This window comes from Phaethon lepturus, unplaced genomic scaffold (assembly GCF_000687285.1).
Source record: "Phaethon lepturus isolate BGI_N335 unplaced genomic scaffold, ASM68728v1 scaffold44004, whole genome shotgun sequence".
NCBI lineage: Eukaryota > Metazoa > Chordata > Aves > Phaethontiformes > Phaethontidae > Phaethon > Phaethon lepturus.
In genome coordinates, this window is record NW_010538133.1 from 272 (window position 1) to 13,887 (window position 13,616).

General features: G+C 45.4%; 1 protein-coding gene across 1 annotated transcript in view; it reads left to right on the plus strand.

Moving 5' to 3' along the window:
• Nucleotides 1-3,051: 3,051 nt before the first annotated feature.
• The window catches only part of LRRK1 (leucine-rich repeat kinase 1), a gene marked incomplete at its 3' end in the record, with an annotated part of 69,090 nt that continues 58,525 nt past the window's right edge, over nucleotides 3,052-13,616 (plus strand). The window contains exon 1 of the mRNA XM_010286669.1: nucleotides 3,052-3,118. Within this exon, the coding sequence (XP_010284971.1) occupies nucleotides 3,052-3,118 (67 nt within the window). The remainder of the gene's footprint in view (nucleotides 3,119-13,616) is intronic.

Genomic DNA, 13,616 nt, shown 5'->3' on the forward strand with positions numbered 1-13,616 from the left:
ATGAGCCCCCAGCACGTTTCCACCCCGACGGTGTCTTGGGCCTCTGTAGACCCGTGGCGATACCCATCAGAGTGCCCGGCCCCAGACGGGCTTCTCAGAAACAGCAGGCAGTCTTGAGCAAGTTTTGGCAGGTTTCTTGTGAATTGGAAAGTGATCTCGGGCAAACCGTGGTGTTTTTGGGCTCCTTGCTGCATTTAGAGACGATGCATGCGGTGAGACTGGATGGGCTGGCAAAGAGGAGAGGAAATGCTCGGGATGGTACGGGCACGGTCGCATGTTGCTGGGACACTCTCTGAATGTTCCCAGGGGAGAAACTGGGAACGTGTGAAACATGATGTAAATCAGCATTCAGGTGTCTTCTGCATGGCCCTCGTCCTGAATGAGATTCTGCAGAGCCTGTAGGATTCCTCTCCCTAAATCAAATGAAAACATGGTTTTTGTACGTGTTACAGTTGAGTGTATCTTGCTTAAGGTAAAAGCACTGTAGGGGGTTTTTTATTATATGCATAAAGGTCCCGAAATATGGAAATACTGCTTAGATGTGCGCTGTGGGGCAGTAATACACACGGCTACAGCATTTAGTGTCCTAATTTGCAGTTAAAGGGAACTGATTATCAAAACCACACTGTTATTTTTCCTGAAAGTGTTTTCCTTTCTCTATATGTGAGGAAAGTTTCAGCATGGGGAATAAGCTAAGTAGAAACCTAAAAATCAGGAGTGGGATGCTTTTCAAGCCTCTGTGTCCATCGTGACCCCCATTCGGTGTTTCTCATACGGTTGCTGTGAGTACACATGGTGTGCCCCCGTCATACAGCAAGGAAATGCCTCAGAAACCAGCATCTGCTAAAAAGAGCTAGTCTGTTGGTCTCTGCATGGGGAAGTATTTATTCTTACTGTAGCTGCTCAGTTCATTTATAGCGAGGGTGCAGGGGAGGCAGCTGCTGGAAGCATCCCGTCCCATTTTCAGAGTTAACAATCTGGACAGCTTTCGGGGGGCGTGAGAGCCTCCCTGACACCTCTGCCTGGGGTATCGCGCCCGCGACATGGCGGAGATGTGGGGTGCCAGCGCAGCAGCCGTGCCTGCCAGCGTGGCCGAGGGAAGCTCGACCCAGGAGCCAGGCTGACTCTGGTGGGAACTCAGCATGTTCCAGGGCAGAACCCGGTCCTCCACCAACACGGCCCAGTTCACTGGTTTGTGGGATGGATCTGAGCTTAGGGACCACCTCCATCTCGGCCTCCTGCAGCAGCCCACGGCTTCCCCTCCTTGTGTGGGTGAAAGCTGCCGAATTCAGCCTCTCACATGTGCCCGACTGCTGCTGCGTTGGCGTGCGAGAGCTGCCAGGGCCTGGCCTGGGAGACGAGCTGCTGCTGCAGTCTGTGATGGGGGGGAATTGATGCTCGGCAACTCAGGCATCTGCATCCCTCTGGAGCTGTAGCCACCCCGCTGCAAAGGAGATAAAAGCTGCGGGGTGGGTGTGAAAGTGCTGGCACGTGGCCTGGCCCAGGTCTCTTGGTCCATATCATTATTTGCTATGCGGCGCCCAAATTATTTTTCCCATCTCTGAAAAACACCAAAGAACGAAACCACCATCTGTGGCAGCAGCCAGCACCCAGGCTGTGGGATGCAGGGGGTGAGCAGCGCTTGGGGTGTGAGTTTTGGTTCCTGCTGCCAGGCACCACAAAGTAGGGGTCATCAGAAGCTGCGTTTTGCTGTAAGTGCACCTAAAACTCAGATTTTTGCCTAGAAACAACTGATGTAGCATGCAGTGATTTTTAACATTGTAGGCTGGTGGTTAAAACCCTGTGTAACGAGGGAGGTGCAGAAAGCTTCCTGGAGAGTGGTGATGGATCAGTGGCTGATCTTATACTTTCTGTGGCCTTTGATCCCAAATCAGGAAACTAACTCTGCCCAGGGAGAGTTAGGGATATTCTTGGCTCTTGCTGGCCGAAGTGGGGGGTTGGTTACATACTTTGCCGAATTAGAACCTCCAATCAAAACTTCAGCATCACGCACCAGACATGAGAAAAACTAGTAAGAGTCAAAGGTGAGGGGCATCATGTTACGTCGGAGAGGCATTTACTGACTGAAAGCAGAAAATGAAGGAGCACTGATGCTGGTTGGGCGCATGCTGCAAATTCACCTGTAGTTTTAACCTCTGGGGAAGATGCATTAAAAGAGAGAAAATTACAGGTGTGCAGCTTTAAAGAGGTAAGGAGCTGGAAATGCCCTGGGAGACTGAGCTGTGCAGTCTTCTGCTGGCTGTTATGCAAGACAGTGCAGAAGAAGCCAACCTTCAAGAGCTCCTACGGGCCTGATTTGCCTCCCTGAACATGTTTGAAGAAGCCCGATGCTTCTAGGCTAGCAGAGTTCTCTAAAAGGACCGGGGAAAGGGGAAAGGAGCTGGTGTGTTTCTCTTAGCCCTCTTTTCTACAGAGGATTGTCTCAGTAACCACATTGGTATTTTTCAGTTTCTCACAGTGGAGTCTTACAAGAGCCACAGTCTTCTCTGTGGATGGGAAAGATTTTGAGGTTGCATTTAGGATTTTTCCAGCTGCACTGCATGGTTTCAATGCTCTGCCTTTACACGAGGTTGTGGAGAATCTGCAACTGCAGCTGTGACCCCTGCCCACGCCCCACACCCTCTCAAAGACTGAGCGGCTTTGGTGGAGAAAAATTGGGAACATTATCTTTCCTATAGTGGAGACATTGTTAGTCTCCTCTATTAATTCACATTATGCACTTAACAAAGCTATTATGAAAATAATTGTATTTATATTTGCATAGGATGGTGAGTGCCTTATGCAAAGTAATATTTAGACAGTGTTAGAGTGCAGAGGAATAAACATCTTGCAATTTCTATACTAGAACGATTAATTTGGTTAACTATTTATTTTTAAACAGGATAAATGATGTTTCTTCGGGATGGCACTTATTAGTGGTCGCTCTGCTCCTGCGTTTACTTGACGGACATCAATCAGCTCTGACAACAGTACTCAATTTTAAGTGCTGCAGAAAGTTTGTCTGTTGGATCTTCACAACTGCGACCCAGAATGTACTGGTGTGTGGGAACTGAGGAATCCGCTATTTGCAGAGAGCGCAACATGGATCCACAAAATGGTAAATAGGACGATTTCTTTTCTTTCCTGTTCAGATTGGGAGCGAAATGTTTTAAGAGAACTCAGTGTCCAGCTGGCACTGAGTTTTGATGAAATTTCAATATATGCAAGATCATTCAGTGATTTGAGCCCTAATCTTTGAAAATCTACAGTATGGAATAAGGAATTTTACTTCCAAGGAGAATGATGTTTAGCTACTCAAGTGATAAGAATAGCATTCCTCTGAAGACCAATTTTCTCCAAAGGCCTACAGAATTAGTCAATATATGTATCACGTCTCACCAGTTCCTAAATATGTTTTACAAGATCTGTGCTTTTTCAGCATGTGAATGCAAATATGTTCCCAGCCACTGCTGCACTGTGTATTCGGGGTATGAAAGCTGCTAAAATCAGAGCATCGTTTCTCAGGCTGAACAGATGCTAACCTGCTCCAGTTTTACTGTCAGCTTTGATTCAGCAGCTTGCAGTGATTTATTGTTGGGCTAGATTAGGAGGTCTGTGTTTATGTAATGTAATAAACCCATAGGTGGAAATTTCTCTTTCAGAAGGCACATTTCTTCAGGCTGCTTCCTGTTAAATTTTTTTCTCAACAGCCAAATTATTTTTGGATGATTTTTATCACCGAAACCCTCAGCTCCTAGGCACTGCTGCATTTCTCTGAGTCAAAACCCAGTTATGTTTCTGCATCAAGAAATAGCCTTCTGGGTATTGTATAACGGTATTCCCCCCTTGCAGCAAGCGGTTCATTAGGAGGCAGCATCTGCGTTTCAAGTGTGGGATGGAGGTGTGTTTGACGCTTTGTAGTGAGTAAGCAAGCTTCAGTAGAAGCTAATGTTTTTGCAGCCTTATTTTGGATTTTATCAGCAACTATGAAGCAAAACCTGATACTTTATTCAGGGGCCGCCTTATCTTCTTTGAAGTCGTTTCTCACCAGCGTCACAGGGAGCTCTGGGAACTCTTTCCTTTCGCTGTATGTATTCTGCTTATTCTGTGATACTCATTTTCCTGGGGGTTTTTTTGCTTTTGTTAATTAGCATTGTATCTTTCTATAGTAATCAGGAACATATGGTTATTGAATAGTCTTAAAATTCTTAAGTTCTACCTTCTAAGTTTCTCTCTGGAAGAAACTATCTGCATTTGATTACTAAGCTATAAACAATGAGAAAAATTTTAATGTGCACCAATGATTCGCAAGTGTTAAGAATTGCTAAATTTTTGTTCTGCAACAGTGATTTGACAAGTTTTTCTCACTGTTTAAAGGTACGGTTTATGAGTGAAAAATGAAGTGAAAAGTGAAAAAGGTGTATTTTCTACATTGCAAATTCATTTTTTCTTCTGAGAACTTTATTACATGTTTCTGTTATGTAAATATATTCGGTTAAACTGGTTAACTGGAAGCATACAAATCTTACTGGTTTAACTCTTCTATACTTACATGTCTGGGTTATTTTATTTGATAAACGGCGTTGGAAGACTGGCAAAGGGATCCTAGGAAACCTTAAGATCCAGTACTGCCCTGGTGGATTTGCTCTTTATAAGCATATTGTACATGTTGAAACTCATTTTTATTTTGGGATTGTTTGAGTCCTGCCAAGAATAATTGTCATTAGCTAGCTGGTCCACTCCCTAAGTTAGCTGGTCCTTGTTCTGCGTTTGGATCCTATTACACAGCTTGAACACAGGAACGCAGTGACTCATTCAGCCTCCACATTTGAACATATTGTTTACGCGCATTTATTAACAAACTAGATGCAGCCTCCTGCTTCCATTCAATGGGAACCACTGGGAAGTGGAGTGAGATCGCTGATAATTTCTTTAACGCCGACAACCTCGTTAGTGCTCGCAAAGCTTGGAGTCTTTTTTAGGGGGGGGCAGGAAGGACAGGAGTGTGGATGTGAGGGGTTTAACAAACAGCACAGTGGTGCTTGTGGCTCCGTGACGGGTCGGTTGGATCAGCGCGGCGTTGCAGCAGGCACGGTGCTGGAGGCACCTTCCAGCGGGTACCATGTGCACCCGGTGCCTCAATCATTTGAAAGCTTTAAGCTTTTTAGGGCTTTTTTTTCCTGACAGCTATACATTTGGCCAGGTCTTCATGTGGGGAATAGGGTCACACCATCATTGACTCTAGCAAATGTAACATATGATGCGAGGGCTCACCTTACTGCTTGTGTCCCCTCTCCTATTCCTCTTGGCTGCGGCAGTGATCTTGCCTGTATCCCAGCAGGATGCCTACTTACCCTGAGAGCCGGCGAGCTGTGTTTCAGGACTGGACCCTGTATTCCCTCCGGGGATGGTGCTGGCCTTGACTCGACGATGCCGGCTGAGCACCCACAGAGAGGATTTGTCACTGGAGTACGGAATGATGCTCTGTTTCGGGTGCAGTCAGCATCTCCCTTGCCTCCTCAAACACTGCTTCCCCTCTCCTAGGTTTGTTCATCTTGTCCTAATTAAAAGAAAGCAAGCCAGCAGGGATACGGGGGTGGCTGCAGTCTCCTACAGGGTTTGGGTTTTTTTTTAAACTTGGTGAAAGAGCTCTATGTAATATAATGGAGGCGACGTAATATGAATCTTGTAGGAAATACAATGGAAGCCCAAAGTTATCACTGTATGAATGCCTAGAACAGAATAGAGATTCATCTCCTTTCTACAGGCTGGTTGGTTTCTTTGAATCTTATGAAATTTTACAGCTAGGATTTAATTCTCATACGAGTTTCTAGGAGGCAGTTCAGCAAAGATGTAGAAAAGCAATCATTGTCTTCTGAAACGTAAGAGTACTTCTGTTAAAGAGCTTATCTCCCTCTTAATGAGAATGTTATTCAAGGTCGCAGAGCGTTCGTGTGCCACTTGTGTGTGTCTGGGAGGTGGAGTTGGATATCCTTCAAACACACCAGAGGGTGTCTCTTCTCTCCTGCTAAATCTAGAAATGAGCATTGAAAAGGGGTGTTATGTTTGTAATGTAGATAATCTTACATAATTAGGGACAACGATGCCAATAATCGTCATTTGAAATTTTATAGTAGCTTTACGGATATTAATTAAATGAGCCTTCACATCTTCTTTTGAGGCAAATCCATTGTAAACTGGTGACTTTGAACTGTCCAGTATGCCTGAAAGAGACCTATATATTAAAACGAGGGAGCAAACAAGTAACCCGAACATGACCTGAGCTGGCATTTGGAGCGGACCAGGGGCTTTTAAGGCTGTACTTCAGAAGTGCCGTGGTGACCCTGCCGCTCAGAGGGCTTTATATTTTATCAGAAAGAAGCTACCCACGATGGCAGTGACCTTTGCAAAGCTGCCCGGGCCATGGCTCAGCTCAGTACTGACTCAGAGGGAAAGCTGCTGCCTGCTCCGCCGCTTCCTGAACCGTAGAAAAGCCTCCAGTGCAAGTAAGAACAGCTTGACTGGAAGAGTTAAAGAGTCGTTTTAACAAGAGCGGCTGCCCGGCAGCTAGTGCAATTTTATGTGGGAAGTTTCACAGCGGATTGAACGGTGACAGCTTGAGGTTGGCTAACAGCAAAGGAACGGTTACTCCCCTGGGACCTGGCTGTGCGCAGTCCAGCGTCGCTCCCGTTTGCGTGAGGGCAGGACATTGGCGAGTGCGGCCGAGGCCTGCGTCGCAGCGCGGCAGGTTGAGGAGGTGACGGGGCTGGAGGTGGAGGGATGGGGACTTCCACAGCCTCGGCCCTTGCTCTCTGTTCTGGACTTACTGGGTAAGTCGAGCCTTCCAGGCGGTCAGCCTGGCAGCGTGAAACCCACTTAAAAAAGTAAAAGTCTACAGGGAAAACCTGGCTCCTTTATGGCAATAGGAGGAGGCAGAGCTCACCCGCTCCTGGGTGTGCACGCGCATGGCCTCCAGATGAGATCTTTGCCGTCGTTTCCTCGTAGTTCTGCACGGTTGATTTTGTTACCTTAAACGTGAAGGGCAGGAACTTGCACTTGGTAGCGTGAATAACGTTGCTTATAAATCTTTCCTACTGAATAGAGGAGGAAGGGAAAATCAGTGTTGGCAGCACCACTGATATCACTTTGTTCCTCACGAAATCACCATGTAAACCTTGAAATCTTTACATCAGCTCTGTGCCTGGGGCTAGGGCCGGCAGCTGGGTTTTGGGGCACGTTGACTTAGCCCCATCTGTGGCACGTTGTGTTGTGTAACAGGGAAAAAGTACTTGCACCCGCTGTCCTGCTTTTTCCATCCGCACCTCACGCTGTAGTGACATTACCCTGAGCCCGCCGTGGCAGCGTGCGGTGGGGAGGGCCGGGAGAGCCTCTGGGAGGGGGTCTGAGCGCACAGAGCACTAGGGCTTGCTTGAACCTCTGTGTAATCAGACTAATGAGCCTTAAAGGTTTTCTGGTTTTCTTCCTGCTTGTTAAGCTGCGAGTTAATTTGGGCCCGAACAGCGAATTGAAAGTATTCCTACAAGAGAAAAAAAGGGCAAAAAATAAACCAGGTGTCTATCTGATGTGAGTTAGTTTCCCTGCCTAATGCCTTGCAGAAGGAGAAGTAGGAAATGCTAGGCAGGAATAGGAAGTACACTAGTAAAGCAGCAATAGGCTTGTATTTTTAAACATATTTAAATACACACTTCATACAGAAGTGGTGCAATCTCACATGGGACCAAAACCCAATGCGGAAGGCTGGTCTGCAGCAGAAAACGCGTGTGGCTGAGCCTGCTCTCCAGACTGTAGCACAGCCGCGTGTTGCACCATCTCCCTGAACTGAGCCTGGGTTTCCAAAAAGGGCAATGAATGCCGGGGCATGTATGATTAGCTGCCTAATTTAAGACGCTCTGAACTGATTTTCAGAGTCTGGATACTAAGCACTGTTCTTCAGACACACCGTTAGAAGATGGCCCTTCTGTTTTGAAACAGAGGCATCCGGAAGAACCGTTTGTCTTTGAAAACACGTTCTTGAGCATGTGGAGAGTGGTGGTTTGGGTTGTGGATGCTGTGCCCCTCAGGAGTTAAGGAAATACAAAGGAGCACTTCGGTCTTGGTAGTGGCAGGACCAGCTTTTTCCCAATAAATACCATGAAAGCCAGCCTGCTCTTGAACTTGAGGTCTGTAGCAAGGAGGGCAGAGCTGCTGGGAGTGGCAGCGGTGCGGTACAGACTTTGGAAAGCTAATTGAGCAGAGAGTCCAACCTGAAAGCCAATTTGATTTACAGACAGTGGGAAAACATTGATCTTTATCTGAGCTGTATCTGGCATTAGCTGCTGGTATACAGCTTTATTTTTCCACCTCCCAGTTAAAATGAATTGGTGGTATAGAACATTGAAATGTAACTTACGACAGCTTTATCAAGAAGCCTAGAAAAAAACCAAAGATAAGGTGAGAAGGTAGTAAAGAAAATCCTTTGCCCTTAGAACCTGTACACAGGGATTCCTTAACAACGTTAGTCATGTGTGATTGTAAGTTAGCGCTCAGGTAAGAGTTGACACTGTGGTCACAGAACCGTTGTCCTGTTTCAGTAGGAAAAAGCAATTGATAGTGCTCACACTGACTAAGTCTTTACCAGGCCTGTAATTGATTTATTGTTTTGTCAGTGATGTTGTAGGCAATTTTATACTTGCATTAAAGAAAGTGCTATGAATTTATTATTTTTTATCCTCTCCAAAGCCTATGGGGGCCTTATCCAAAACCCATTAAAGTCTTTGCACTGACATAACAGGCTTAGGATCAGATCTTCAGGCATCCTTACAGACAAGAAGTCTAATTTGTTTGTTTTTCATTTCTCTGATCGATAAAGGGGCTGCCAGGGCTCTGCTTGGCGGAAGGCAGCTAGCTGGGAGGAAACGTTTGCATTGCAGATGAGGGTGGGGGGAATGGATTTTATACCATTCAGCTCCCAGTCTGCTCTATAGGTGAAGTCTGTCCCTTAATAGGTTCTGTTTCAGATTTTACATTAAGTTAGGCTGATATTTAATTCTTCCCTTAATCCAAGTCTGTGTTCTCATTAGTGGGTCAGCAATTGCTTATTTGCATGATTATGTATCACCGCAGCAGCAGCTCTTTTATGTAAGCTGCTGATAGTTTCACAACAGAAGTGTGTCCATGCTTTGAAGTTTGCCTTGCTCTTACTTAAAGGGAGGACTTATAAGAGTATACTTTAAGTACTAGGGAAGGCCCTCAACATTCAAAAAGCTCTCCTGCAGTCAGAGGGGCTCTGGGAGTCAGCAGTTTCTGGCTTTAAAAAAAAAGTGTGCTTTGAGAAGTTACAAACTGCCCTTAAAACATGTGCAGCTACATGCAGGCAAACTCGGTGATCACAAATCTGAAATGGAGTCAGCAAGGACATACTAAGACCATGTTAAAATATGACAGTTGAAAAAGATTCCCATTGAAAAACAGCAAAGTTGATACAGTAAAATCTCAGGGGTTATGCTGCAGTTTTTGCAAATACTCAATCCCTCCCAGTACAATAGTTAGCCACCCTGTGTGTGTTGGAAGAGAGGGTGAAACCCAGTGATGCCTTTGTAGATTATGTATTTTTTTGCAGGGACGTGTCCCTCCTGGTGAAGGTGCATACACAGCCTTCCCTAGCCTGAGCTCTCCTGGCACGGGTGCTTGTGGTGGTGGGACCTGTTCTGGACAGGCTGGCAGGACTTGGGGTCTGCCACGGAGCTGCACAGGGCAGGGGGAAATCTGGTGCAGGTTGTCTCTTTTTTGGCTCTCCCTCTCCGGCTGGGGCGGGCGGCAGGTCTGTGGTGAGTTTCAGGAACTTCTCGGCCGCAAAGAGAAGCCCCACGTTATGTCACCCAAGGGTGAAGGAAAGGGTCAGTCTGCTACAGGAAGGGTGAGAGGAAGGCGAAGGGTGAAAGGAGCAGGGACCTGGTGCTGGGAGCTGGAGGAGCAGCTTAATTTCATTTCTAATAGTCAATATGTGGCTCCCAACCGTAAAGGTTGGCATTTCAGATACTGCTGGGGAAAGCTCAGTCCCCGGCTGTCCACAAATCCTTTTCTGTGCATAGTTGAAAATCATGGAAAAAAATGAACCAAAGCAGTGATTCAAACAAGAAGTCTGGATAAATTTAGCTCAAATATTCTTGGTATGTTTGTGGTCGATGTGGAAATTACATCACTGCTTGTTTTAATGATCAGAATATTGCTTGGAAAACTGGCATGGCTACCCGAGAAGAGCTCAGAATGAAATCTTTTAAAAGCATGTACGTCTTTCGAATTGCTTCACCTGCAGTTAGTTGGTTTTGGGGTTGTTTGTTCTATTCCCATCTTGGTTAAGGAGTATTTTGACTAAAGGTTATTGCTGCTTAATTGAAAAGCCACAGGGTTTAGAGCTGATACACTCAGCAGTGTGATATCTATTTCACATAAAAATTCTGTCTGGGGAGTAAGATTCAAAAAGAGTGCTGGTAGTTGCTGAAGACAAGACGTCCTACAGAATCTGCCTGCATGTCTTTCTGTCTTGCACATCAAAGAGCCTTTGAAAATGCTTTTATTTTTGCATCAAACAGGAACATTCTCTCTTTTTTTTTTGTGTAACACTAATGGGCAGGATCCCTTTTCAGATCTCATACATAGCTTGAAACACAAAAAAGTCTAGCTCCTTTAGTGGGCTTGTAATCATGGGCACAATTCTCCAATGTTTTGTACCTCGGACCTTTCACACGATGGCAGGGTGGGAATAAAAGCTATCAAATCAAAGTCATTTGCATGGATTGGACCAGGTTCTCAGATATAATGGATCGAGTTTCATCATAGGTTGGTGGGAAGGGGATGAAATATGTCTTGCTTAATTTTGCTGTCTCTACCTCAGAGCAGCCATCTAAAAATGCTGTGGGCTGCAGCGTGTTCATAGCATCCTCCCAGGCAGAGAGGCAGAGTCCTTGTCCTCCCTCCATTGAAATGAATGCTGATATTCCCAGACATCAGGAAGACAAAAGGGAAATATCTCCCCATTCCCCATTTCCCCATTTCTGCAAATGCAGGCACTTCTGCCACTTGTTGGTTTTGTCACAAGTGAGGGAAAATGTCATTTTTTTTGGTAGCCCCCCGTTAAAGTTTTAACAGCAGGTTGCTACGCAGCCGGATTCAAGACTGCCACTGTCTTGGCCAGCAGCAGAGGTCTTTTCATCAGGCTTTCTTTTCTGCTCCAGACACAGCTGTGTCTTCCCTCTGCAATGTTGTGTCCTGGATACCCGGCATCCACGAGGATCTGCTCCTACTCGCATGGAAGCTGGTGGAAGAGCTCACGTTGAGTTCAGTAGAAGCTGGAGTGAAGCCTCGCCTTCTCCACTGTTTTGGTTTTTTTTCTTTTCCAAACTATCGTATTCATCTCTCTCCTTTGATGCTCTTCCCAGTCCTGCACTTTTCTTGGCTCTGCTGTTGCCAAATTGCCTGTTCAACTCTCTTGATGTCAACCATATCCAGTATCTCAATTGCATTTTCTTTTCCTCTGCGTGCAACACTGTTACCTAAACTAATCTAGAGTTGTTGTTGTCTTGGAGATAAATGAGAAGCGAGGATAGCAAAGATTAAGGTATTTTATTAGGCTAGCAGACACAGTTAAAGGAGCACATATGAACTGTGTCTAACATGTACTAAGCTTGGATTTTGCTGCATGGGGTGTTTACCTCCTCAAGCCTCTTGAAAGGCTTCTTCCCTTAGATGTGTCTGCTTTTTCCTAGATCTATCAGTTCGTTTAATGAAAGATATTATCTCTTTCTACAGATGTCCCTCAAAGTAGCCTGCGAAGCCATTATCGTCTAGTGTGTTGTGACTGTTAGTGCCTGGTAGCTGGGTTATCTTCAGCACATGTGTAAAATGGGAACACAGGCTGTAGGACTGGAAGGAGCGTGTGGGTCCTGGTGTCACACTCCTAAACCTTATGCAAGGCCTGCTTTAAGCAAGTTGACTTGTCTATTGCTTCTGCTTTTTCTAGAAGGCTGTTCCAAAGCCTCATTTCTCCAATGTTTTAAACTTTTCTTCTAATCGGCAGCCAAAATGTATTCATACCCTGTACATAAATAGCTCTTCTCCTTGCCTGGTGTCTCCCTCTGGATGTATTTATAGACAGTACTCCCATCCCCATTCAGCCTTCATTTTTACAGGCTCAACAGGCCAAGCTCTTTTCATCTGTAGTTTTGTAATTAGACTGTCCATTTCTTCGACTTGTCTTCTCCACCTCTTCCAGATTCTCTTCATCTTCCTTGGACATGATAAACTGGAGTCGTGCAAGGTATTTTACATATCCTTTTAATGTTGCTTTTCCTTTTTTCCTCCTCTCTGGCCAGGCTTTCCAAAATCTTCATAAGTCCAGGTTCTGCAAGACACCTGCTGTTCTGCTTGGGGAAGGGAGGAGGGACAGTGGTGGCCACGCAGGTGACAGCAACTACCTAGGATCCCTGCCATGTGATGGAGGGATGGAGCACTGGGCTTGCTGCTGTGGCCCAAGGGGACCTGACAGAGCAGCTACAAGCTTCATCCTACCGCTTTCAACAGCTTTCTCTGAAAGCCCCACTGGAGCTTGTCTTTTCCAGTAGCATCCGTGGAGTTTCATGGGACTGGAGAGACAGATGTTGGCTGCTTCTGTGCTATTATTTTTGACCAGCAGTTGTGCTGGAGTGTTGTAAATGGGTTTTCCATTTCAAAGGGTGTTTGCATGTCTTATTAACGTGAAACATAAGCTTAGGAGCTGCTTTTCTCAATGCAGTCAGTTGTGGAATCACTGGATGTGTCTTTGGTAGAGCCAGTTGAGGACTCAGACTCGGAACAGACCTGGATGGAGACCTTGGGCCCATCCTCCCCTCAAACACACACAGGGAGTCCCTCCCTGAACCCTTCCAGATGTAGCCTCTCACAGCTGGGGCTAAAAGCATTTGCTTCTTTCTAAAGCTAGCTTTACATATATGTCTAAGGAGGACGTAGCAGAAGGGGGCTGGCCATGACTTGGTGCTTCCCCAATGTGAATAATTAATGACTTCTTTTTTTTTAGAAGAAGAGTGTTGAGCAAATTATTTCTTTGAAAGAGAGAAAACATTGATACATGGAATTTTTTCCCTTCTGATGAAAGCTTGAACATTGGGGAAAAGGAAAAGTTTCAAAAGAGAACAAAGTTAGCCATGAAATTTTATTTTATGAAGTTTCAAATGAAATCCAATCTTGGTTTGGTTTTATGGCTATAATATTTGACTCAGCTGGACAGGAACGGTCTCACTAGAGACACCTTTCATCATTTAATAATCCTCTCTTTCCAGCCATGCCTGGAAGTGAACACAAAGAAAATCCAAAAGTGTAGTCATACTTTTGCCTGCTTAATGTATATCTTCTAATTTAAAATTTGGAAAGCAAGAGTGGCATAGCTGGACTTGCACTGAAGTCATATTTCTGAATGATTCAAGCTGTAGGATTGGAACCAAATCACTGAGGCCAAAAGACAAAAATAGAAACTTTCAGTTAGAGCTGAGTCATTTGTATTTTCAATACAGCAATTGGCTCTCTCGCCATTTGGAGCTCTCTTGGTTCCCTCAATCTCTTTC